At 44.2% G+C, this 23,745-nt stretch overlaps 1 protein-coding gene across 1 annotated transcript in view; it reads right to left on the bottom strand.

The window, feature by feature from the left end:
- The window catches only part of LOC117355785 (oocyte zinc finger protein XlCOF6-like), an 80,683-nt gene that overhangs the window by 55,913 nt on the left and 1,025 nt on the right, over positions 1 to 23,745 (bottom strand). The window contains exons 2-4 of the mRNA XM_033934824.1: positions 17,473 to 18,653; positions 12,663 to 12,759; positions 8,769 to 9,008 (exon numbers count right to left, since the gene is read on the bottom strand). Coding sequence (XP_033790715.1) covers positions 8,769 to 9,008; positions 12,663 to 12,759; positions 17,473 to 18,628 — 1,493 coding nt within the window. The 5' untranslated portion in view covers positions 18,629 to 18,653. The remainder of the gene's footprint in view (positions 1 to 8,768; positions 9,009 to 12,662; positions 12,760 to 17,472; positions 18,654 to 23,745) is intronic.

Genomic DNA, 23,745 nt, shown 5'->3' with positions numbered 1-23,745 from the left:
TTAAGGCCAAAAAGGCTTTCCTCCTAATCTGTGTAATCTAGCAACGTCAGGAAAAATCAAGAGACTTTATCTCCACAAAATTTCCTCTGTTTCTAAAGTAAAGTTTCATAATACGAACCTTATCCGATTCATTTAAACAAGTAACTAGGAGAGTAGCACATGTTTGGATCAAATCCTGGGAATCTTCCAGGAAATTAGTTAAGTCAAGGTCTGCAGTAACCAGCTGAAACATTCCCTCTTCTATAGGAAGTTTTTTCTTTGGAGAATATAGTAATAATTTGACAAGATCATTGTATCTGCATTTGTCATCCTTAATTTCACCTTAAGATACTTCCTAAAAAGTATCTCAGGAGATAACAGATGGGTAGAAGGAAAATTAACCAAATGTAAATTCTTAGCCCTTGCCTGGTTTTCTATCACCTCCAACTTATAATAGATATTCAGTGAATCTTTTCTAGATGCTGCCGAAAAAGATTGCAAATTCACTGCCTGTTTCTCCACCAATTTCATACACTTATCTAAATTCTCAATGTTTCAATCTACATTCACTAATTTATCTACTACTTCTTTGGAAAAAATCTGAACCTGATTTGTTACATTTTTCAGCATTACCTCCATCCTCGCATTTAAACTTCACAAATCTTTTAAAGTACTGTATTTTTCGCTCCATAAGACATACCTGGCCATAAGACGCACCCTAGATTTAGAGGAGGAAAAACCAAGGAAAAAATATTCTGAACCAAATTGTGTCTCTGAACTTAGCCCCCTAGAAAAATAGACAAATATACTGCAGCAGATAGATTTTGATCATTAATTTGAAATCCTACCTTTGTTGTCTGGTGATTTCTAGTTGCACGAGATAATTCTTTCCTTCCTTACTTCCTCAGGCCCAACAATTGTCTCTTTCTATTCCCTCCCTCCTTCCTTCCTATATTTCAAGTTCTTGCCCCTCCCCCTCACTGCCTTCCAGCCTTTGTCCTTACTTCCTTCCGCACCGAAGCCTGCCTGCCTACCTCCCTGCTGCACCGATTCCTCCTCCCTGGTCTGCCACTCACCCACTGCTGCCGCAACTCCATGAAGCCTGCCTTCCTCCCTGCTGTGCCGATTCCTCCTCCCTGGTCCACCAACAGGCGTTGCCACCGCAGCATAACGACCCCTCTGAGCTACACCACCTCTCCCTCCCCTGGAACCAGACTTTTTAGCAGGCGCCATAAGGAGCACAAAAAAACCCCTTCACCAAACCCCAACCTACCAACACCCCACTACCCTAATTAACCAGAGGCTCACCTCCCAGGCCGTGCCCCACCAGTGCCACTAGCACACATACACACCACACCCCCTCCCCCCACTGAATTTGCCACAGGAATGGGCTGTCATGATCCTCAAGGCCATACTGCACTGCCGATGTTCCAGGAGCCCGAAAATCCCACGACAGATCATTTGACGGCTCCTCTGACCAAAACAAGGCTCCTGGACCGCAGTGCACTCAACCAGCACACCTGATACTGACACCGCTCCAGCAAAATGGCTGACTCCTGCTGCCGCAACTCCACAAAGGGCCGGCGGTGTGCAGTCGGGCCCACAAGCCTTCATCTGATGTCAGAATTGATGTTGGGGTAAGACTTGTGGGCCTGATTGCACACCGCTGGCTCTTCTCTTCCTTTCCTGCAGCGGGTAAGAGGGTGGTGAACAGCACCAGCTGTGGTGGGAGTGGGTGGTGAGCAGCAGCAGAACGCCGGGCGAGGGGGGGCGGAGGTGTATTCGCTCCATAAGACGCACCCCCTTTTCCACATACTTTTTGGGGGTGGAAAAAGTGCATCTTATGGAGTGAAAAATACGGTAACTTCCTTTGGGTTTCATCCAAACACTGTAACTGGCTTACAGATTCAGTAAATATTTGTGGCATTTTTAAAAATACAATCTCAATAGCCAGTTGAGGGTTGGAGGCTTCCAATGAAGCTGCTTGTGAGCCACTCTCTGGCTCCAACTCCCCCGGAAGATCATGAGGGAGGGGAAGGGTATGGTCCAAGGAGCTTAATGATGCTCCAGATATGGAATCAAGTCTGTCGCTCATAGACTTCTCAAGCAAAGTCAATTGACTGAATTGTGTCAATGTTGAGAATTTTCATCTGCTGTCTATATTTTGCACTGTTCAGGAAGAAATGCATTTGTTTCTTTTTCTATGGGGTTGTACTGCATGCAGAGCCTTTACATATATTAGTACTTTTAGATTTTGGTACCATATTTCCTTGGGGATTTTAATATACATTTCGATCATCTCAATCACCCAAACACATCAGAACTCTTAACTCTAACTTCAGATATCTCCCTGACAACACTGCTCTCATTTCCTACTCACACTGCAGGACACACCATCGACATGATACTCAGACCAAAAGCTATCAGCTACATTTTTCAAAATCCTCAAAGCCACTCTCTCCCATGGTCAGATCATGTCCTAATCAGTCTTCAACTGAATCTTCTTACTCCTCCATCCACCGCCTCACAGAGCACTTATACTTCCAAAGACATCAATAAAATTACAACTTCCGCTATACAAAATTCCTTTAACCTGAACTTACAAGACTTCACTAATCTTACAATGGAAAGAAGAACAATCTGATCTCTGGAAAAATTCAACACATTCTCTTATGGACCTTCTTGCCCCCTCCCAGGAAAAAACATCTCACTTACAACCCAAAAAGAAGCCATAGTACACTGAAAATATTACCCTTCTCCACTGTCAACTCCGCTCTGAACATAAATGGAGCAATCTCATTCCAACAATTCCCTTCGCCATTACAATGAAATTGCTACACAATACAAAAGTTCAATACAACAAGCCAAAAAAGACTACTAATCAAAACACATAACCATTGCCTGCAACTCTCCCGCACTATTTAGTATAGTATGATCCATATCCCCATACTCAAACAAGAAACACCCCCCCTTCACTTACACAACCATCAGCTTCAGAACTCGCTAACTACTTTGACCAGAAAATAAAAGATATCAGATTGAACCTAGGACAATCCATACCTTTACAGTCTCCGGATCCCTTAGACCGGACAAACCACTTACCCTTCAGCACTCTTTCTAATCTTAAACCTCCTTCCTTACCAGACCTACTCAAAGTCTTCCAATCAATTAACACCTCTAATAACCCAACAGAAAGCATTCCCCCTTCAATTCTAAAAAAATTATTCCCATTCATTTTGGAAATAACAAAAAGTCTTACCTCTAATCTTGTCCCAAAAGCCTGGAAATCTGCACTAGTTTTTCCTAAACTCAAAAAACCAAAATCTAGATGAAACACAGCCAGCAAACTATCGTCTTATTGCCAACCTTCCTCTCATCACAAAACTTATGGAAAAAGTAGTACTGAACCAGCTTACTGAATTCCTTGATAAAACCAACGCCCTTCACCCATACCAAACCGGCTTCCGTTCCTACTACTCCACAGAATTATCCCTACTTGATCTTACCTCCACTATACACTACTTCCATGATCATCGAAAATCCATCCTTCTTATCTCTCTCGACTTGTCAGCCGCTTTCGACACTGTCGACCATCACCTCCTCATTGATCGTCTTACGAACTGTGGTATCACAGGCTCTGCCCTCTTATGGTTCACTTCTTACTTCGAAGATCATAATTTCAAAGTCTACTCGAAAGAAAAAAATCTGATCTCCAATTACTCAAACTTTTGGCTCTAATCTAGTCTTTGGTTTATATACCGGGTCATCTCCCAGTGGAGCACGACTCGGTTCACATAGAATTAAGACTAGAGTACATAGCAGAAAGCATAGGAGAAGGAAGAACTTTTTTTCTCCTTTACTATTCAATATTTTTCTAGCCCCTCTTCTCACTCTAGCCCAGTCCATTGGATTCACAATCTTTGCTTACACAGATGACATCCAACTTCTTCACCCCACTGATCCTTCCGATATCCATGATATACAAGAAATAAACACTAAACTTGACAAAATTAGCGACTGGCTCTGTATAAATAAACTTTCCCTCAATATAAATAAAACCTGCAGTATATCAGGAACAACAAAACAATAAATGGACAAATCTCTGTTAAATCTTGCCCAGTAAAAATGAAAACAAAAATAAAATTGCTCGGATTCATGACCAGATAAGCTCCGTCGTAAAAAGCTGTTTCCACAAACTTCAGCTCATCCGTTCTTTAACCTCAGTCCTCGAAACTGATGCTATCACAACCCTTATTCACTCACTGGTCATTTCTCATTTAGATTACTGCAACTCCCTATATAATGGAATCACCCCAAAATAATTACGTTGTCTGCAGCTCATTCAACATACGGCAATTAAACTCATCTTTAAGGTAGGAAAATATGATCTTGTTACCCCCCTTCTGCGAGAAGCACATTGGTTACCCATAACACATCGTATCACTTATAAAACTTTACTGCTGGTCTTTAAAATCAAACTTTCGCATCTCCCATCCTTTCTTCATAAACTCATCATCCCCTATTGCTCTTCCCAGACCCTTAGATTGGCTGATCAGAATTTAATGACCATGCCTTCTATCAAGGAATTCTACTACACTAGAAATACTAATTTTTCCGTTGTAGCTCCAATTCTATGAACTCCATGCCACCTCAAATCCACCATGAAAACTCACTCGACAAATTCAAGACTAAACTAAAAACGTTCTTATTCCAAGACACATACTATAGTGTCTAAACAGTTCCTTTTCTAACAGCATAGCAGTTTATTAAATGAACCGCTTTTAAGAAGCGATCCCCTTTCCTGGTGTCTTATTCTGTCCCCCCTCTTCCCTTAATTAATTTGTTTTAACGATGTAATTATTAACTTTCCTCCCTCTTTATCCTTCAGCTCATGTTTGTATTTGTAATCTGTCTATTTAATGTTCACATTTTCCCCTCCTACCCCCCTTCTAAAATTTTATTTTAACATTTTTTAGCTTTGTAAACCAGCCAGGTGCATGTCGATGGTCGGTATATTAAAATTTAATTAAACTTGAAACTTGATCTGTGTTCTGGTAGGAATGTATGTTGAGAAACATACAGTGTGCTTTGTGTAGTTTAATTTTGTGGCTAACCATTATGTGTTGTTAATAAGATTATATTGTGTGTGCATATATAAAAAATGAATGGAAAAATGGTGTAAAAATTAGTACTATTATGGGGGCGGGGTCTGGGGTGGAGATTGGGCGGGAGATGGCAGGGTCTGGCACATGACTTAGCCTGTGTTTTAGATTTCGGCCCCTTATGTTTAAATCATTTTTATTAATTTTCAAAGGCACAACAAAGAACTCAAACACAGTAATCAAGAACATAGCCAAACAATCACTGCCTCCCTCACCCCTTTGAGGAATGGTAAGGGTAAAAACAAAAATAAGTGATGTCTACTTCAGGCAACAGCAGTCAGAGTATTACAAAAGGGTAACCAATAATGACAAAACAAAGTTCCTTTCGAGAGTCCAAATTAGAAAGAGCTTGGTGCTCCAAACCTGCCAATTGTTATCACCAAAGTCCTCCAATGAGCCAGCGTGGGTGCTTGTATAGACAACCACAATTGCAAAATAGCCGTCCTGACCATCACTATGGTTCTACGAACAAAAGCAGCACAGGGAAACATAGTAAGTCTCAGTATGAACAAAAATTTGGGTGATATTCTCCAGGAGCAAGACCAGAACTGTGCCACATGGCCTAAAGTAGCATGGGGAGAAGCACATTTTGGGCAACTATATGTGGCCGTAAGCCTGGCTTTGAATGCTCTATTGGGAGTAAAATAAGCCCGAGTGAGAAACTTATAATGTCTCTCTTTCTCAATCACTTGGACCAACATTTCGGCCCCTTAATGTGATTAAGTTCGACACCCCTGCACTAGAAGAAGGGAAAACCTATTTGTGCCAAACGGTGAGCTAATGCTAATAATTTTTTTCTTTTTTGAATATGTAACAGTGACCGAAAGGTTAGCTTTATGAACATTTTTCTCAATGTTCATGAGCAGAAAGTAAAAATTCTTAAACAAAAAGTGGATGGTTTTTAACATTTAAAGTTTCTTTTTAGCAAATTTAACACAAAAAATATTGGTTGCTTGACCTTTTTTTTTTGTTTGTATGGAAAATTTAAGAAAAGTTAAGGAAAAGCCAAGAGTCAAGTGAAGTTTATGGTAAGGATAATTGGGTCTTAGGATCCTCATTTGCCATTCAGAGATGGATGTAAGACACTGGTACCCATAAAAAGGGCATAAGAGAAACATTAAGAGGGGCTTCTCAACCCAGAAATAAAGCATGGTCCTAAAGCAAGCACAAACAGGCTCCTCTTTAGCTCATGTATAAAATGCCTTCAAATCTTGACCATTACCGTATTTTCACGTAGATAATGCGCACCCGTGTAAAACGCGCACACGGGTATAGCACGCGAAAAACACAAATTTATGTACAGAAATTTTTATATACCGTGCACATCCGTATACTGCGCATGCTGCCCGACTCTCCTTTCGCCCGCCCCGACTCTCCTCTGGCCAACCCGACTCTCCTTTCGCCCGCCCCGACTCTCCTCTCCCCCTTGAAGTCCTGTCCCCACCCTGAAAGCCTGATGCCCCCCCGATGTCCGATTCACCCCCCTCACAGGACCGCTTGCACGCACCCGCACCCCCACCCCGAAGGACCGCTCGCACGCACTCCCACCCGCACCCCCACCCTGAAGGACCGCTCGCACCCCCACAGCCTCCCGACCCCCCCATCATGTAGAAGCTCCTACCGGTGTCCTGCTGCTTCCTCTTGGCGGTCCCGACTCCCCGACACGATCGGGGCAAGAGGGAGCTCAAGCCCTCTTGCCCCAGCCAACCGCGGCACCCCCGACACGATCGGGGCAAGAGGGAGCTCAAGCCCTCTTGCCCCAGCCAACCGCGGCACCCCCGACACAATCGGGGCAAGAGGGAGCTCAAGCCCTCTTGCCCCCCCGACACGATCGGGGCAAAAGGGAGCCCAAGCCCTCTTGCCCCACCGACTCCCCAACTCCCCGACAATATCGGGCCAGGAGGGAGCCCAAGTCCTCCTGGCCCTGGCGACCCCCCCCCGCTAGTTGTTCGGGCCAGGAGGGAGCCCAAACCCTCCTGGCCACGGCGACCCCCTACCCCCACCCCGCACTACATTACGGGCAGGAGGGATCCCAGGCCCTCCTGCCCTCGACGCAAACCCCCTCTCCCCAATGACCGCCCCCCCAAGAACCTCCGACCGCCCCCCCCAGCCGACCCGCGACCCCCCCTGGCCGACCCCCACGACCCCCCCACCCGCCTTCCCCGTACCTTTGTGTAGTTGGCCGGACAGACGGGAGCCAAACCCGCCTGTCCGGCAGGCAGCCAACGACGGAATGAGGCCGGATTGGCCCATCCGTCCCAAAGCTCCGCCTACTGGTGGGGCCTAAGGCGCCTGGGCCAATCAGAATAGGCCCGGGAGCCTTAGGTCCCTCCTGGGGGCAGGGCCTTGGGCACATGGTCGGGTTGGGCCCATGTGCCTCAGGCCCCGCCCCCAGGTGGGCCCAACCCGACCATGTGCCCAAGGCCCCGCCCCCAGGAGGGACCTAAGGCTCCCGGGCCTATTCTGATTGGCCCAGGCGCCTTAGGCCCCACCAGTAGGCGGAGCTTTGGAACGGATGGGCCAATCCGGCCTCATTCCGTCGTTGGCTGCCTGCTGGACAGGCGGGTTTAGCTCCCGTCTGTCCGGCCAACTACACAAAGGTACGGGGAAGGGGATGGGGGTGTCGTGGAGTCGGCCAGGGGGGTCGCGGGTCGGCTGGGGGGTGATCGGAGGTTCTTGGGGGGGGCGGTCGTTGGGGGGAGGGGGGTTTGCGTTGAGGGCAGGAGGGCCTGGGATCCCTCCTGCCCGTAATGTAGTGCGGGGTGGGGGTAGGGGGTCGCCGTGGCCAGGAGGGTTTGGGCTCCCTCATGGCTCGAACAACTAGCGGGGGGGGGGGGGGGTCGCCAGGGCCAGGAGGACTTGGGCTCCCTCCTGGCCCGATATTGTCGGGGAGTTGGGGAGTCGGCGGGGCAAGAGGGCTTGGGCTCCCTTTTGCCCCGATCGTGTCGGGGAGTCGGGGGGGGGGGGGCAAGAGGGCTTGAGCTCCCTCTTGCCCCGATCGTGTCGGGTGTGCCGCGGTTGGCTGGGGCAAGAGGGCTTGAGCTCCCTCTTGCCCCGATCGTGTCGGGACCGCCAAGAGGAAGCAGCAGGACACCGGTAGGAGCTTCTACATGATGGGGGGGGGGGTCGGGAGGCTGTGGGCGTGCGAGCGGTCCTTCAGGGTGGGGGTGCGGGTGGGAGTGTGTGCGAGCGGTCCTTCGGGGTGGGGGTGCGGGTGCAGTGCGAGCGGTCCTTCGGGGTGGGGGTGCGAGCGGTCCTGCGGGGGGGGGGGGGGTGAATCGGACGTCGGGGGGGGGGGAACTATGTAAAAAAAATTTTGTACAACGCGCTCACGCGTATACCGTGCAAGGTTATTCGCGGTACGTAAAAACCACGTATAACACGCGTGTTATATGCGAGAAAATATGGTAGTTATGTTACCTCTGATGAATTTGGGCCTACTGTCTTTATATTCTATGTTGTAAGTCTATTTGAATTTGGTAGACTGACAGCAAGTGGAACATACAACATGTGGCTATTTGGAGAAAACAAGATTTTAACTAACAGCATGCTTGCATTACAACTAAACACAGCATGCACTGCAAATATGCACATGAATAACAGGTTACATGATTTCATGATCCATACCTGTAGCAAATGTGGCAGAAGAGTTCTTTAGAATGTTTTCGCTTATGGCTTGTTTCCTCTGTGTCTGAATGGCCATGCTGCTCTTCCTTCTTTCCCCATTTCTCTGCAGCCTTCTGGTTTGAATGTGCAAGCTTGTGATGCTTGTTCATCTCACGTCTGCATTTGAACGTCTTGCCACAGAGTGAGCAAATGGAAGCAATAGTGTTTTTGTGGTTCACCATGTGATCTTTCAGCTCAGCACTGGTTAAAACAAAAAAAGATAAAACAAAATACAAAATCTAAAACCAGTAAATTGTGAATTATAATCTGACTGGTTCAGGGTGATCACAAGGGCTGCTTTTACTATCGAGCAATAATCCAATATAATATAAGGGCCTTACTATGTTGCTTTAACACAGGGGTCTCAAAGTCCCTCGTTGAGGGCCGCAATCCAGTCGGGTTTTCAGGATTTCCCCAATGAATACACATGAGATCTATGTGCATGCACTGCATATTCACTGGGAAATCCTGAAAACCCGACTGGATTGCGGCCCTCAAGGACGGACTTTGAGATCCCTGCTTTAACACATCTGGTGGCTTCTGTTCAACTACACACTTGTATGCCACACTGCTGATATAGAAGAAAAAAATTGTAGCAAGTTCTAATTCAACCCCTCTTTATTGATTAATATGCCTGGTGCAAATGTAGCGGACCTCTCTCGTCACATAGATAGGATTTTAAATAGTGCTGAAGAAGAGCCAGCCGTCTTGCTACATGTAGGTACCAATGACATAGGAAAATGTGGGAGGGAGGTTCTAGAAGTCAAATTTAAACTCTTAGGTAGAAAGTTAAATCCCCAACCTCCGGGGTAGCATTTTCAGAAGTGCTCCCTATCCCACGCGCAAGACCCAAGAGACAGGCAGAGCTCTGGAGTCTCAATGCGTGGATGATGAAATGGTGCAGGGAGGAGGGTTTTAGATTTGTTAGGTACTAAAGAACAAAATGGGGACGGGGGAGCCTATTCCACAAAGATAGGCTCCACCTTAACCATGGCGGAACCAGGCTGCAGTTGTCAACACTTAAAAAGGAGATAGAGCAGCTTTTAAACTAGAAACTGGGAGAAGGCTGACAGTTGCTCAAAAGAGCATGGTTCGGAAGAAGGTATCTTTTAAAAGATATCATCATAAAAGGGAAGACAGAGCATCCCGATAGCGAGATTGCAATACAGGCCACAGTAGACCAGGTTTCCATAAATTCAGAGCAGGCTGAGTTTATAAGAATGCAAATCAGCCATGTCAATTGCTGAGCAAATTGTAAATAGATATGATAACAAAGAAAAATGGGGAGACCCAATGATCCACAGTGAAAACAATCCACCGATGAAAACAAAAACAAAAACTGTGGTTACAGATGTTCTGGAGATAATTTATTAAACACTGGCATATAAAACAGGTTGGATTTTTATCACAGTATTTTTAATCATTGTACTTTTTTAATTGAATTTTCATGGTTTTATATGCCAGTGTTTAATAAATTATCTCCAGAACATCTGTATCCACAGTTTTTGTTTTCATAAATAGATATGATAAACATTGTTTGAAATGTCTGTATGCAAATGTCTGTATGCAAATGCCAGAAGGCTAAGAAACAAGATGGGAGATTTAGAATATATTGCACTAAATGAAAAGATAGATATAATAGACTTCTCTACGATCTGTGGGCTTCAGGGTAAGGTAGCACTGTTCGCCGACGACGCCAAACTGTGTAATATAGTAAGTGAAAGCAGTCTCAAGGGTAGTATGACGCAGGATCTGATCATGTTGGAAAACTGGTCCTCAACATGGCAGCTGGGCTTCAACGCTAAGAAGTGTAAAGTCATGCATCTCGGCAGCAGAAATCCATGCAGAACATACACCTTGAATGGAGTAGCACTAGCTAGGACTTCAGAAGAACGCGATTTGGGAGTAATCATCAGTGCAGACATGAAGGCGGCCAAACAAGTGGAGAAGGCCTCATCCAAGGCAAGGCAAATGATGGGATGTATCAAGAGAAGCTTCGTCAGCCGCAAGCCTGAAGTCATAATGCCACTTTACAGAGCCATGGTGAGACCTCATCTGGAGTACTGTGTGCAATTCTGGAGGCCACATTACCGCAAAGATGTGCTTCGAGCCGAGTCGGTCCAGCGGATGGCCACTAGAATGGTCTCCGGACTCAAGGGTCTCTCATACGAAGAAAGACTGGGCAAATTGCAGCTCTATACTCTAGAGGAGCGCAGGGAAAGGAGGGACATGATTGAGACATTTAAATATGTCACAGGACGTGTCGAGGTGGAAAACGACATCTTCCTTCTCAAGGGACCATCGGTCACAAGAGGGCACGAACTCAAACTCAGAGGAGGGAACTTTAATGGTGACACCAGGAAGTACTTCTTCACAGAAAGGGTGGTGGATCACTGGAACAAACTTCCGATGCAGGTGATCAAGGCCACCAGCGTGCTCGACTTTAAGAATAAATGGGACATCCACGTAGGATCACTACGAGGGTCGAGCTAAAGAACTAAGTCATTAGCACCCAGACTTAATGGGGTGGGTCAGTAGAGTGGGCAGACTTGATGGGCTGTAGCCCTTTTCTGCCGTCATCTTTCTATGTTTCTAAGATAACCAATGGGACACAGGTATACCGGGGTACAAACTATATCACAGTGATAGGGTGGATTGAATTGGTGGAGGTGTAACGCTGTATTTTAAGAAGGGCCTTGAATTGAATGGACTGAAAATCCTATAGGATCAGAAACACACTTTAGAATCCCTATGGGTAGAAATTCCATGTGTAAAGGGGAAAAGGATAGTGATAGGAGTGTACTAACGTCCGCCTGACCAGGCGGAACAGACAGATGCTGAAATGTTATCAGAAATTAGGGAGGCTAACAAACTGAGTAACACAATAATAATAACGGGTGATTTCATTACTCTTAATGTGTCTAGCTAGGAAAAAAAACTTGTATTGGAAAATTATACTGAACTTATGGTAAATGTAGTTTAAATTGTAACCTGTTAACTATATACCATGTATGTTTAACCTGTAACCCGTTCGGAGCTCTTCGGGGACAGCGGGATAGAAACTGAAATAAATAAATAATTAATTGAGATGGCTTGGGGCAATCCACTGCTTATTCAAGGGTCTCTCGTACGAAGAGAGACTGAACAAATTGCAGCTCTACACTCTCGAGGAACGTAGGGAGAGGGGAGACATGATCGAAACATTTAAGTACCTCACGGGACGTGTCGAAGTGGAAGATGATATTTTCTTTCTCAAGGGACCCTCGGCCACAAGAGGGCATCCGCTCAAACTCAGGGGCGGAAAATTTCATGGCGACACCAGAAAGTATTTCTTCACAGAGAGAGTGGTTGATCATTGGAACAAGCTTCCAGTGCAGGTGATCGAGGCAGACAGCGTGCCAGACTTTAAGAATAAATGGGATACCCATGTGGGATCCCTACGAGGGTCAAGATAAGGAAATTGGGTCATTAGGGCATAGACAGGGGGTGGGTAAGCAGAGTGGGCAGACTTGATGGGCTGTAGCCCTTTTCTGCCGTCATCTTCTATGTTTCTATTCCTACGATAAGCAGCATAGAATCTGTTTTGCTACTTGGGATCTAGCTAGGTACTTGGGACCTGGGTTGGCCACTGTTAGAAACAGGATATTGGGCTTGATGGACCTTCGGTCAGTCCCAGCATGGCAATTCTTATGTTCTTATGTACATGCATTAATTGAATGCAATAAGACATTGCATTACACTAAATGTATTCTCTTAGCATATAAACCGTACAATACTTTTCTTTTTTTACCATTTGTTATTGCTTCACAAAGTATAACAACTGAGCATAAGTTCAGAGATATAGCAATTACCTACATTGTGAAGAACTTCTGGCCACACTGGGTGCAGGGATGCCATTTTAAGTTGGCGTCATGGATGCTCAGATGTTTGTAGACTTTGCTCCATTCTTTATCTGCATTAAACAATAAGTCATGGAAGGATATTAGGATATACTGTAGTGTTAGAAGATGCAGAAATCTAATGACTACAATTACCAGATATTATGAAAGCAGGAACTATTAGAATTTATGATTATCATTCATTTATATTAGCTACTAGTTCAGTTTTATTGTTACTATTATTTCTAGAGCACTACCAGATGTACATAGCACTGTACAGAGTCACGAAGGAGACAAGTCCCTACTCGAATACGCTCACAATCTAATCAATCAAGAAAGACAAACAGGATGCCAGGGTAAGGGTTACAGTTTGTAGGGGATGGTTAAACTGCTGGCTAGGGTGATGAGCAGAGAGCAGTAGAGAATAGGGTTATAAATGATTTGAAGGCACCAGATGATATTAAAAAGGTCCCAGAATGGTTCTAGTCAGTGAGGCGATAACACCTGTATTAGCCAAAGTGGTCCTAAGATGCAGAAAACCAGATGCTGGAGTGCTATGTAGCAGTGCTGATGATCTGCTGGTGCAACTGATTATACTGCACCGCAAAACTAGTTTTGGCTAAGATAGGCATTGTTGCTTTATGGACTAGTACTAACCAGAGACTATTTGACATCATTTTATGTATTTGTTTACACTATTTTATAAATTTTATGATTTGGTGTTTATTATAAACCTGATAGCATCCAGTTCATCTACTCCACTTTTTCTTGAACCTGTTTGTGCAAGAGGCTTGTTTTTGTGGTTCTTCCTTTTTGAGTAGTGAATTAAGATTCTTCCCTTGTTGGCCCTTTATAGATGGACCAGATCTGCCTATCACAGATGTCTTGGTCAGTCTGGTGTGACAAGCAGACAAGCACAAGCTTAAGTTTGTACCCCTTCTAAATAATTTTCCAATATCCAGTGGTATGATGTGATCTTCATCCACACCTCCCAGTAAGCTGACAACCATCCTCCTATTTGTGGAGGTACAGCTCCTGACCTGATGTTAGAACTGTTTCTTGGGGGCCACCGTGGAGCGAACCTGGAGGACTGAGGATGCTTAACTTTCCCAAATCTCAGTCTTGAGTTTTTAAAAGATTTTTGAACCAAAGGTCCAGCCAAGTCCTGATGAAAGCACCAGGAACCACAAACATTAGCCTTTGGTTGGTCTGCTGTCAGATCTTGCACACTGGCCATAAGATCATCCAGCCCAAAGAGTAATTGACCCTTAAATGGCAATTTGCTCATCATAGCTTTCGAAGACAAATCTCCTGCCCACTGTGTGATCCAGAGCATTCTAAGGGCAAAAATAGCATATGCAGAAACCTTGCTCAGTACCCTAAATAGATCGTACTGTGCATCTGCCACATAACCCACTGGGGATCTGCATTGGAATCCGCTCCCAGAGCACAATGAAACTTTGAAGATCTATCTTTTTTCTAAATATTTGACTGTTTAATGAATCATCTTATTTCATGTAACATAACATGTCTACTTTTGTAACTTTTTGTAAACTGTGTTGAACTTCTAGTTACGCGGTCAATAAGCACAATATTATGTTATGGCAAGCCTGTGCAACGTACAACACTGTTGCTGCCGCCTTCAACCTCAATGGGTCACTGAGGTTGGGGTCATTGGTATGGGAGTGGGTCATTGGTATGGGCAGACTCGATGGGCTGTGGCCCTTTTCTGCCGTCAATTTCTATGTTTCTATGTAATGCTGCGGCTTCAAATTGTCTCCAAGTACAAAGTCTGACCTGCGGGCCTGTGTATCCTTCAACGCCACTCCCCTTCACTGGGGAGTAAGGTATGCTTTGTAACCTGAGCCAGCAGGGAATCCACCTTTGGTGGACTGAACAGCTGGTATAAAATTCAACATCCACCGGATAAAAGTTTTGTCACGGCATTAGCCACCAGAAGGGGCCTTTCTGGGACCTCCCAATGGTCCATGAGCATCTTAGTAATGTCTGGATGGAACAAAAAGCATGTGGTCTGAGCCCTGATGCTGCTCATGAGCAAGCACTGGGCAGTAGAGGCCTGAGAAGTCTCTATCTTTAATTTTTGGAGAGACTTGGTAATAATCCCCCAAAGCACCGACAGTCTGAATCGCTTGTGCACAGTCAGGACCTCTCTGAGATCCAGGGCTGTCATCTGGTCAGAATTTGACTCTCCTAGATGCGATGCAGAGTCCAATAATGAGAACCCTGACTGGGAAAGTAAAGGCATGGATACTGAATTTACTTCATCCCACTCCTCTTCTAACTTTAACCCTGCATTTTGCGCATGGCTCTGCCGTGGGGAAAATGCATCCTTAGAGGGAATAACCCCTGGCGCTACCACTGTAATTCAGGTACGCTGTAATTCAGGTACGCTTCCGTACATCATGTTTATAAATTCTGGAGCAAAAGCCAGACAAGGACACCCAGAAGGCACTAGCAGGTGCTACTGCGGTCCATTCTGGGGTTTCATGGTAGATACATGACTGCATTTGACCTGGGATGCACTGTTGCCAGTTCCAAGTTCTGGCTGGATTTCTGACCTGAAACTCAATTCAAGAGGGGCCCCATATCTCCAGAGGAACTAGAGGAGGCTAAGCTAGTGGCTCCCTCCCATTCAACATGGCACACAGACATCCATTGCAAATCTGGCATGAATCCTTAGCATCCAGGCCTGAGGAGTTCATCTGGACCATATTAAAGTATTTTGAGGCAGATAGAAGCTTTTATTTCAAAATTAGGAAATAAAAGATGGCCACAGCGGCAGCAATTTTAGGGATAAAAATGACCCATGGGAGCTAAATAAGGGGTCAAAAAAATTCAGGGAACAGGATTTTAAAGGTAGGGGACCCTATCCCTAACCCCAGAAACCTTTAAAAATAACTTTTAACAACCCCCCACCCCCACCACCAATTTCTCTCACAGAATATCACAGCCTTACTCATTGCCATGCTGGTACTGGGAGCTGCTGAGGCAGAGAACGTCTGCCTCAGACAAGCCAGGACATCCAGATAGTTTGCTTCTTCAGACTCTCCTCAGCAGGACCAAGATTTCAACCCCCATCGATCCTGGTGAAAAACCACCACAGGGCCACTCAGTCGGTGCTCAAGCTCTCTGCAGACAAAACCTGGAGCGAGCCATGCTTCCAAGGGAACGTCCCTGAGCTTCCAGACTGTTAACACAGGCTGGCCAAGCAGGTGCTCTGCCAAGCAGGCTGCCTCTCAGCTACAGACTACCACCTTCAGAGTTTGTGTTCTCTGCAGCCAGATATATCTCTTAATTGGGAGCCTGTGCAGCACCAAGAAGTCTCCTTCCTACTGGATTAAAAAAAAACCCCATACAAAATTAAAATTAAAATAAACATGAGCAGAACAGACTGGCACCTACCATCTCACATGTACAGAATAAAACTAAGGAATTGAAAGACAACCCGGAGTGAAAGGAGGCACAGCAGAAAAACCCATAAATGAGGCTCTCTTACACAGGATATTGCAATCAAGGATACATAACCCAAGTGTTCCAGAATGATGTACCCATTGCACTAGAAATATACCTTCCAACTCATGTGTTGGATGGAGAAACTGAGGAGGAGCTACAATACAGCCCAGTGATACAGGAGGCGGAGCCGAAAAATGTAGATGATGCCTTATACACAACTTGCGATTAGAAGTAAATAACCCACCAATTCAAAACTCATACGCCTTTTGCAGTAGAAACAAGAATACACATGCTATAATGTTATTGTTTTGGTTAAATAAAACCATTAAAATTGTTATTAAGGTAAGGATTACTTTTCTCCTTTCAATAAAGTAAAGCAAAAATGTTGTCCAAATATGAATGATTAACCTATTAAAACTGGAGATAGCTCCCCCCCTATAATGTCAGAATTATTTATCTACGTATTTCTAATAGTATAACCAAATCAATCATTTTTTTATGTAACTGTAAAACTAATCTGAAAAGTTTATTTTTCATAAAATGAAACCTTCATCTGGTTGTAAATATTAAGATTATACCAGCAAGAATGAGTCTTTTTGTAGAAAACAATGATTTAAATCAAGTCTTTCTGGCTAGCAATTTAAATCAAATCCACCCTGGATGTATTATTCCCTTGTTGTGAACCGCTTTGAACTTTTGGTATAGCGGTATAAAAAAAATAAATTTATTATTATTATGTATGCATTTGTGGCAGCTCCACTCGTGCCCCTATGTTCTTGTCTTTGCGAACCTCCCTTAAATTTATACACACTTATATACACCCTCACAGAATAGTGCTTAGGTCAGTTCCTCTGTTTATTTTACAATTTGCTGTACCACTCTTTTTTTTGTGACTGTGGCCAAATAAGTGCAACCCTCCCAGATGCAATATGATGTACCTGTAAGTGCCAGCTCTGTGGGTGCTCAAACACCCTCTATTTGCTATGGCTAGGGAGTATATACTTTTGTCGAGTTTAGCACCCCAATCATTTTGAAAAGTTGGCTCCTATTCATGCATCTATGGAAAGCCCACCCAGTTCATGACAACACCGGTTTTGTGACCCCAGAGTTTAATTTGCTGCCTTTTATGTGCATACATTTACACTTATTTCTGAAGTGACATGCAAATACACTTGTCCAGTTATAAAACTAGGAGGTATGAGCCTGAATTACTGGTCTCCCCCAAAGGAGACAATTAGGAGAAAAATGTTTAGTGCACCCAGGCTCTATGCCTAACAAATTCAGCTGTTCAATCACTTTATAATATCACTTACCTTTCAATCCACAGTGGAGGCATTTAAATAGGTCTTCATAGTGGCAAGCCATGTGCAGATCTTTCATATGTTCAGTTCCATAAAAAGAGGGGCATTTAGTGCAATAAAAGAGATCTGTTTTTTCCTGATGCCTCTTCTTGTGCATCTTCCAGGCACTTTGCCTCGTAAAAACTCTTTTACAGATGAGGCAGGAATAGGTCTCTTTTACTGGCTTATGGGTTTCTATGTGTTTTTCCAATGAGTTCCACTCAGACATGCAGCAGCTGCAATAAATGCATTTAAATCCTTGCTTGCCAGTGTGACACTTCAAATGGATTCTATATATATCCTTTGATTTGAACTCTTGGTTGCATATATTACAAAAATGTCTTTTCCCTTCAATAGCAGTTTCTGAACTAGAGTTCTTCAAAGGCCCCGTCAATCCCTCATTGTCCACTCTGGGGGTTCTCTCATGTTTCTTGCCTTCATGAACTACTTCAGGAGTGGCTGGCTTGGATTCTGTACCTGCAGGTTGGGATTTCACATTAGAAATGCGGCAGAGGCCAAGAAACATGAGATGTTCAGACTGGGCCTCCATATCATCCCTGCTGTTTTTTGATTCAGGAGACTGGGAAGAGGAAGAAACGTGATTTGACATCTCTGCAGTGGGCTCATCCAGCTGGAACTGAGAAGACTCTTCAAATAGTGTGTTCACTTCACATGTGTGAGTTACATGAGCACCATCACTGTGATCCCCAAGACTCATGTCACAGGATTCAGGGGTCATGTTATTAAGAATCCTATACATGGGCAAAAGGAAGGGCATCTTGTCCAGGTTTTCTTCGTTTCCTTTGCTTTCTTGGCCATTTTCATCTCTCAGACTGTAAGAATCATTCTCTTCTTGTTGTGAACATATTTCTGGGTTCTGTGCAACACAATGGATTCTATCCTGCTGATGTACATTAGACATGTGGAGCTCAATTTTAGTCTTAATGCTGCTGGCAAACTGACAGAGCTTGCACCTATACACCTCAACCAAGAACATCTCTACCAGACTAGCGATTTGCACTTCAAAGTCCTCGTTGGCAGAGGCATAGAGCCTGGATGTCATGATCTCATCACCTAGATGCAAGGTGACAGGTGAAATATACTGGTACCTATATTTAAACTCATTCATTTCCAAATCTGGGATGCAGGTGAAGCTATAAGAAGAAAACAACAAGAAATAAAAGTTAGACAAAAGCAATTGATAACTGCATTAGAGAATTGTATAGAAAATTTAGCACTAAACTTCATAGTATACAGGATGTTGAAGAAAACAGCTACCGCTTCCAATACTCCTTCCTGTTCCTGGATCCTGTTTCACATATCCCAGGAAACTGGGCTAGATGGACCATTGGCCTGACCCAGTCTGACTATTACGTAAAATGACAATACAGTAGAGCATGGCCAATTCTAGTTGCTATCTTCTTGTCCAGGCCCAGAGTAGCACTTTGAAACATACTGGACACAGCAATGTTGCACAATTCAACATGCAATAAGCAGAAACAGCACAGGAGGGTAACACAAATCTGGATACTACATCGCTGCTACTATCCTTCTGGCAAACTAGGACAGGAGCATGAGTGAGTGTAAGGGATAGAAGGAAAGCAAGATAATATGGTAGTGGTGGGTGTACAGAGAAGAAACTGGAAAAAGTCTGGCTGGGAGAGGAATTGGGGAGAGTGAGGCAATCAGCGGTGTGGCAGCTGAGGAGACAGAAGTAGCAAGCATGAGGGAGGTAATGTGTAAGATAACAGGAAGTGCTGTGCTGTGGAGTATAAGTGAAGGGCTCAAAGGTGATATGAGGAGAGAGTGGAGCATCACTCCCAATCATGAATCTTTCCTTGGTTCACCGATTCTTCATATTCTCTCTACCCTATCTCTCCATCCCCATCCTTTCCTCTTCACCCCCACCAAGATCATTTCCTCATTTCCTTCCTTGAGATTCTATTCCATTCCTACCTCCTTGTTTGTCCCACCTCAAAAAAGTGCTAAACAAAATTAACCAAACATATCTATGCAGACAATATGAATCTATGCAGACAATATCCACTTCTTTCCTATCCTAAATGGTGTGGAATATGTTAAACAGAAATTGGAAGACTGTATGAGAAGAAAAACAAGCTGGATGTGTGAAAACAAAATGGTCTTGAATTTGAAAAAGAAAAGGTTCTATTTGTGGGGAATGATGACATATTATTGAATACGAGAAACGTGTAGGTGCATGGTATGACTCTCACAGTATCACCATATGTTAAAATGCTAGGGGTATATTTGGATTCAAAGCTTGAAATGCATGAACAAATATCACAAATGGTTAAAGGGGACTTTCTCAGACAAGATTGCTGTCGAGAGTAAAATCGATGTCAATATCTGATTTTCAGACTGTAATTCAGTGTGGTGATCTCCAAACTAGATTTCTGTAATTCCTTGTTAGTAGGCATCGCAAAATGCAGAGTAAAAGCATCATGGGTAGTGCAAAATGCTGCTTAGCCTGGAATGATCATACACCAGTACTGAAGCGTTTACATTGTTTACCAATTCAAGTGAGAATTGAATATAAGATTTTGACAATTGTCAGGACTCCTTTGTACCTGAGACAGCTCTTGAAGCAGTATGTACTAGTGCTGCCCGATTCACGATTCGAACTGATTCAACGATTCACTTTGGGTGAATCGATTCAAATCGATTTACTTTAAAAAAGAAAAAGAAAAATATCGGCCTCCTGATTCAGTGGCTGACCCTCCCCCCTCACCCTCTAAAGCGCAAAGGAGGCACAATATAATAATATCGTTCGATGGTGATTGCAAAAATAGTGAGACTCAAGGTGCAGCTGAAACAAACACCCAGGGAGACGTAGAACCGACAGAATTCATCCCCATCTTCCACCTTGCAGAAGACCGCAGAGCTGGCCACCATCCAAGTTCCCAGGGGCATGACAGTGAGAGTGTCGATGAGGCATATATGCATTACGAACTTCCTAAGCTGAGGAGTCTTCACGATCACCGCAGTGACAGCCACGTTGCCCACGATCGCCTGCACATCCAGGAGCAGCATGAGGCAAAGCCCCACGGCTTCTCTGGGTCCCCCAGGCTTTGCTCCCAGCACTTGAGGCAGCGCCGAGGCCGGAGCGCGGGCAGATGAAAGAACAGCTGCTGCTGCCGTTCCAGAGTTTGGTAGTGGTTTGAAAACCGCTCCTGCTTTAAGGGCGAGGGGGGGAGGGTCAGTCGGGAACACCCATTCAGGTGGGGGGTTGCAGGTATTCAGGGGAGGACAGGCCTTAAGGAGGGGTGCAAGCCTTCAGGGAGGGACAATCCAGGCCTTCAGGAGAGAACAACCCATAAAGGGGGGCTGCAGGCCTTTAGGGGAGAATATCCCAGGCCTTCAGGGGGAAACATCCCTTAAGGGGGGTGCAGGCCTTCAGGGGAGGGGGACCCTGGTTTAGAAGTACACAGAGGGAGGGAGGGAATGGGGGGTTCAAAGAGACATGCATATGCCAGATTTTGGGGGGGGGGAATAATGGGTCTAAAAACAGAGGAAAGAGATGGTGGACAATGGAATTTAGGGAGGGAAGGAACAGAAATGGAGAGAATTTGGACACAAGGGATGGTGCAGAGGGGAGTAAGGATAGAGATACTGGATAGGAGGGTAGTTGGGAAGAGAACAGGAGAAATGGTGAACCCTAGGGTGGTGGGGAAGGAGGGAGAGATGCAGGATGAAAGGGTAGTTAAGGAAAGGAGAGATGGTGAATCTGGGGATGGTAGGGTCCATCGCTGCAGCTGCAGGGATGGAGTCAAAAAAAAGGAAATATGCCAGACCTCAGGGGAAGAGAAGGGAAAAGGAAGGGGAGGACAGAGATGAAAGATGGATGGTTAGCATGGAGAAAGGAGACCCTGATCAGAAGACAACCAGAGCCTGGGACCAACCTGATTTGAACAATGACCAAACAACAAAAGGTAGAAAAAATAATTTTATTTTCTGTTTTGTGATTATAGTATGTCAGATTTGAAATTTGTATCCTGCCACAGCTGGTGTTAGACCGCGAACGTGAGCTAGGATTTAACAGAGAGAGGAAAAGTCTTTTTTGTTTGTTTTGTTTACACCACAGCACCAGTATGGGTAGGACAGGGCAAAGGGGGTGAAAAGGCTATAAAAGGAGTGAAGAGGCTATAAATAAACCCACCAGGATGTTTGAAAAAAACACTCAATTGGGCAGGAAAAGCGAATTGAAAAATTGATTCAATAGGCTGAATCGAATCGAAATTATTTTGCCTGAATCGGGCAGCACTAGTATGTACCCTCTAGAAGTTTGAGATCTCAATTTGGAATGAAGTTATTGACTGATGCATTAGGTGAAACACATTATAGCAGAACACACGCAACAGCTATTTTGGTCGTTGGTCCATATTTATGGCCAGGGTGCTTAAGATTAAGCAAAGAGAAAATGTTATTTAAGAAGCAATTGAAAACCTTTTCATGTGCCAAAGCTTTCTGGTAGCTCTGTATACTACTACATTTTATGGTTCATAGAGGATGAACATTTTTACGAGCATTATGCTAGTTTTAGCAATTATATATGGAAGAATAAAGGATAGGATGCATAAATTCTAAATCAGGGGTAGGGAACTCCGGTCCTCGAGAAGCGTATTCCAGTCGGGTTTTCAGGATTTCCTCAATGAATATGGATTGAAAGCAGTGCATGTAAATAGATCTCATGCATATTCATTGGGGAAATCCTGAAAACCCGACTGGAATACGCCTCTCGAGGACAGGAGTTCCCTACCCCTGTTCTAAATGATTGAGTATGTCCTGAATATGTATGTTTTCTACTATTTCCCGCTTAGGGGTTAAGCGGGAAATAAATTTTTAAATTCAATGTATTTTTATTTTAAACATTTCAACTTCTATTTTATGTTTTATGATTTTAGTTGTCATTTTTAATCATGTTTCATGTTTGCATTTTTCACTTTTAGATCATTTCTAAAACAGACCCTTAATGCAGGCGCTTTGCCAAAACATGGACCATCTCAGGTGCTTCAATGAACTGTAAACAGTACCCAATCCTTGGAGGTTCACTGCACTTTCTGCATTTGTCTCTAGGACAATATTCTCAACCAATGTGTTCCTTGAAATATCGACCGGTCCCTACTTCTGCTCGACTACCCTACTACCATCAGTCCCAAATAAAAATGCTCAGTGGCATGCGGACAAGCCACCTTCAGGGTAAAACCTAACTATTCCTGTTCTTTGAAACAGTAGCATCTCCCCTTTATTTTTTTTTCTTGGCCACACAGCTGACAGAGTGTGTGCAGCTTATCCAGTGCTTGGAAGAATTCCCATAACTATCTGCAGATTATTTAAAATGTTATCAAACTTTTGGAAACTAATCATTATGCTTGCAAATCTCAGATGACTTGTATATTTAAAACATAGGATAATCTGGTCTGTTTTATTAACACAAGTATGTCTTTCTGAATTTTCCTTCCCAGTCAGTATGGAAAGATGCTCTCTTTCTGGCCAGTGTTTCTGCATTATTGTAATTGAATTAAACTAAGGACTCCTTTTACAAAGCCGCGCTAAGGCCTTAACGCGCAGAATAGTGCGCGCTAAATTGCTGCGTGCGCTAGCCGCTACCACCTTCTTTTGGGCAGGCGGTAGATTTTTGCGTGCGCTAAAACGCTTAGCGCACTTTCGTAAAAGGAGCCCTATATGTCCTATGAAGACAAACTGTGCCTTAAGTGTCCAAAAATGTGCAGAGGGCACCCTTCACCCCCCCAATCAAAGGCATTCAGCGTAAAAAAAAACAAAACCACGATGGACTACTCGCCACGCAAGCAGCGAAACTACATCTCCGAGCTACTGATTTCAGCACCAAACTACAAAACCTTCAGGAGGGAAATAAAAACCAGGCTGTTCAAGAAATATGTCAAGACAAATTCCTGATTCAACCAATATCCTCACTCCATCATCAGACTCCAACTGTTATAACCAATAGCTTCCCTATAATCTTCTAGAAATGACCAGAATCTCTTCCTTTTGTAATCTGCCTAGAACCGCAAGGTATTGGCGGAATAATACCACAGTAATCTGAGAATTTGTTTAAATGTTCATATAAGAAAATCCTTCACACAGTTTCCTGGCTGAAAGGTAATTAGCACCTAACAATGAATGCTGTTCACTAAAATCCACTCTCAATAGAATACATAGTGAAAGCATGACTGTGAGAGGAGGAAGAGGATGGCTGGATAGACA

This window comes from Geotrypetes seraphini, chromosome 2, assembly GCF_902459505.1.
Source record: "Geotrypetes seraphini chromosome 2, aGeoSer1.1, whole genome shotgun sequence".
Taxonomy (NCBI): Eukaryota; Metazoa; Chordata; class Amphibia; order Gymnophiona; family Dermophiidae; genus Geotrypetes; species Geotrypetes seraphini.
Note: the sequence above shows the minus strand (reverse complement) of the source record. Positions and strands in the feature narration are given on the sequence as shown.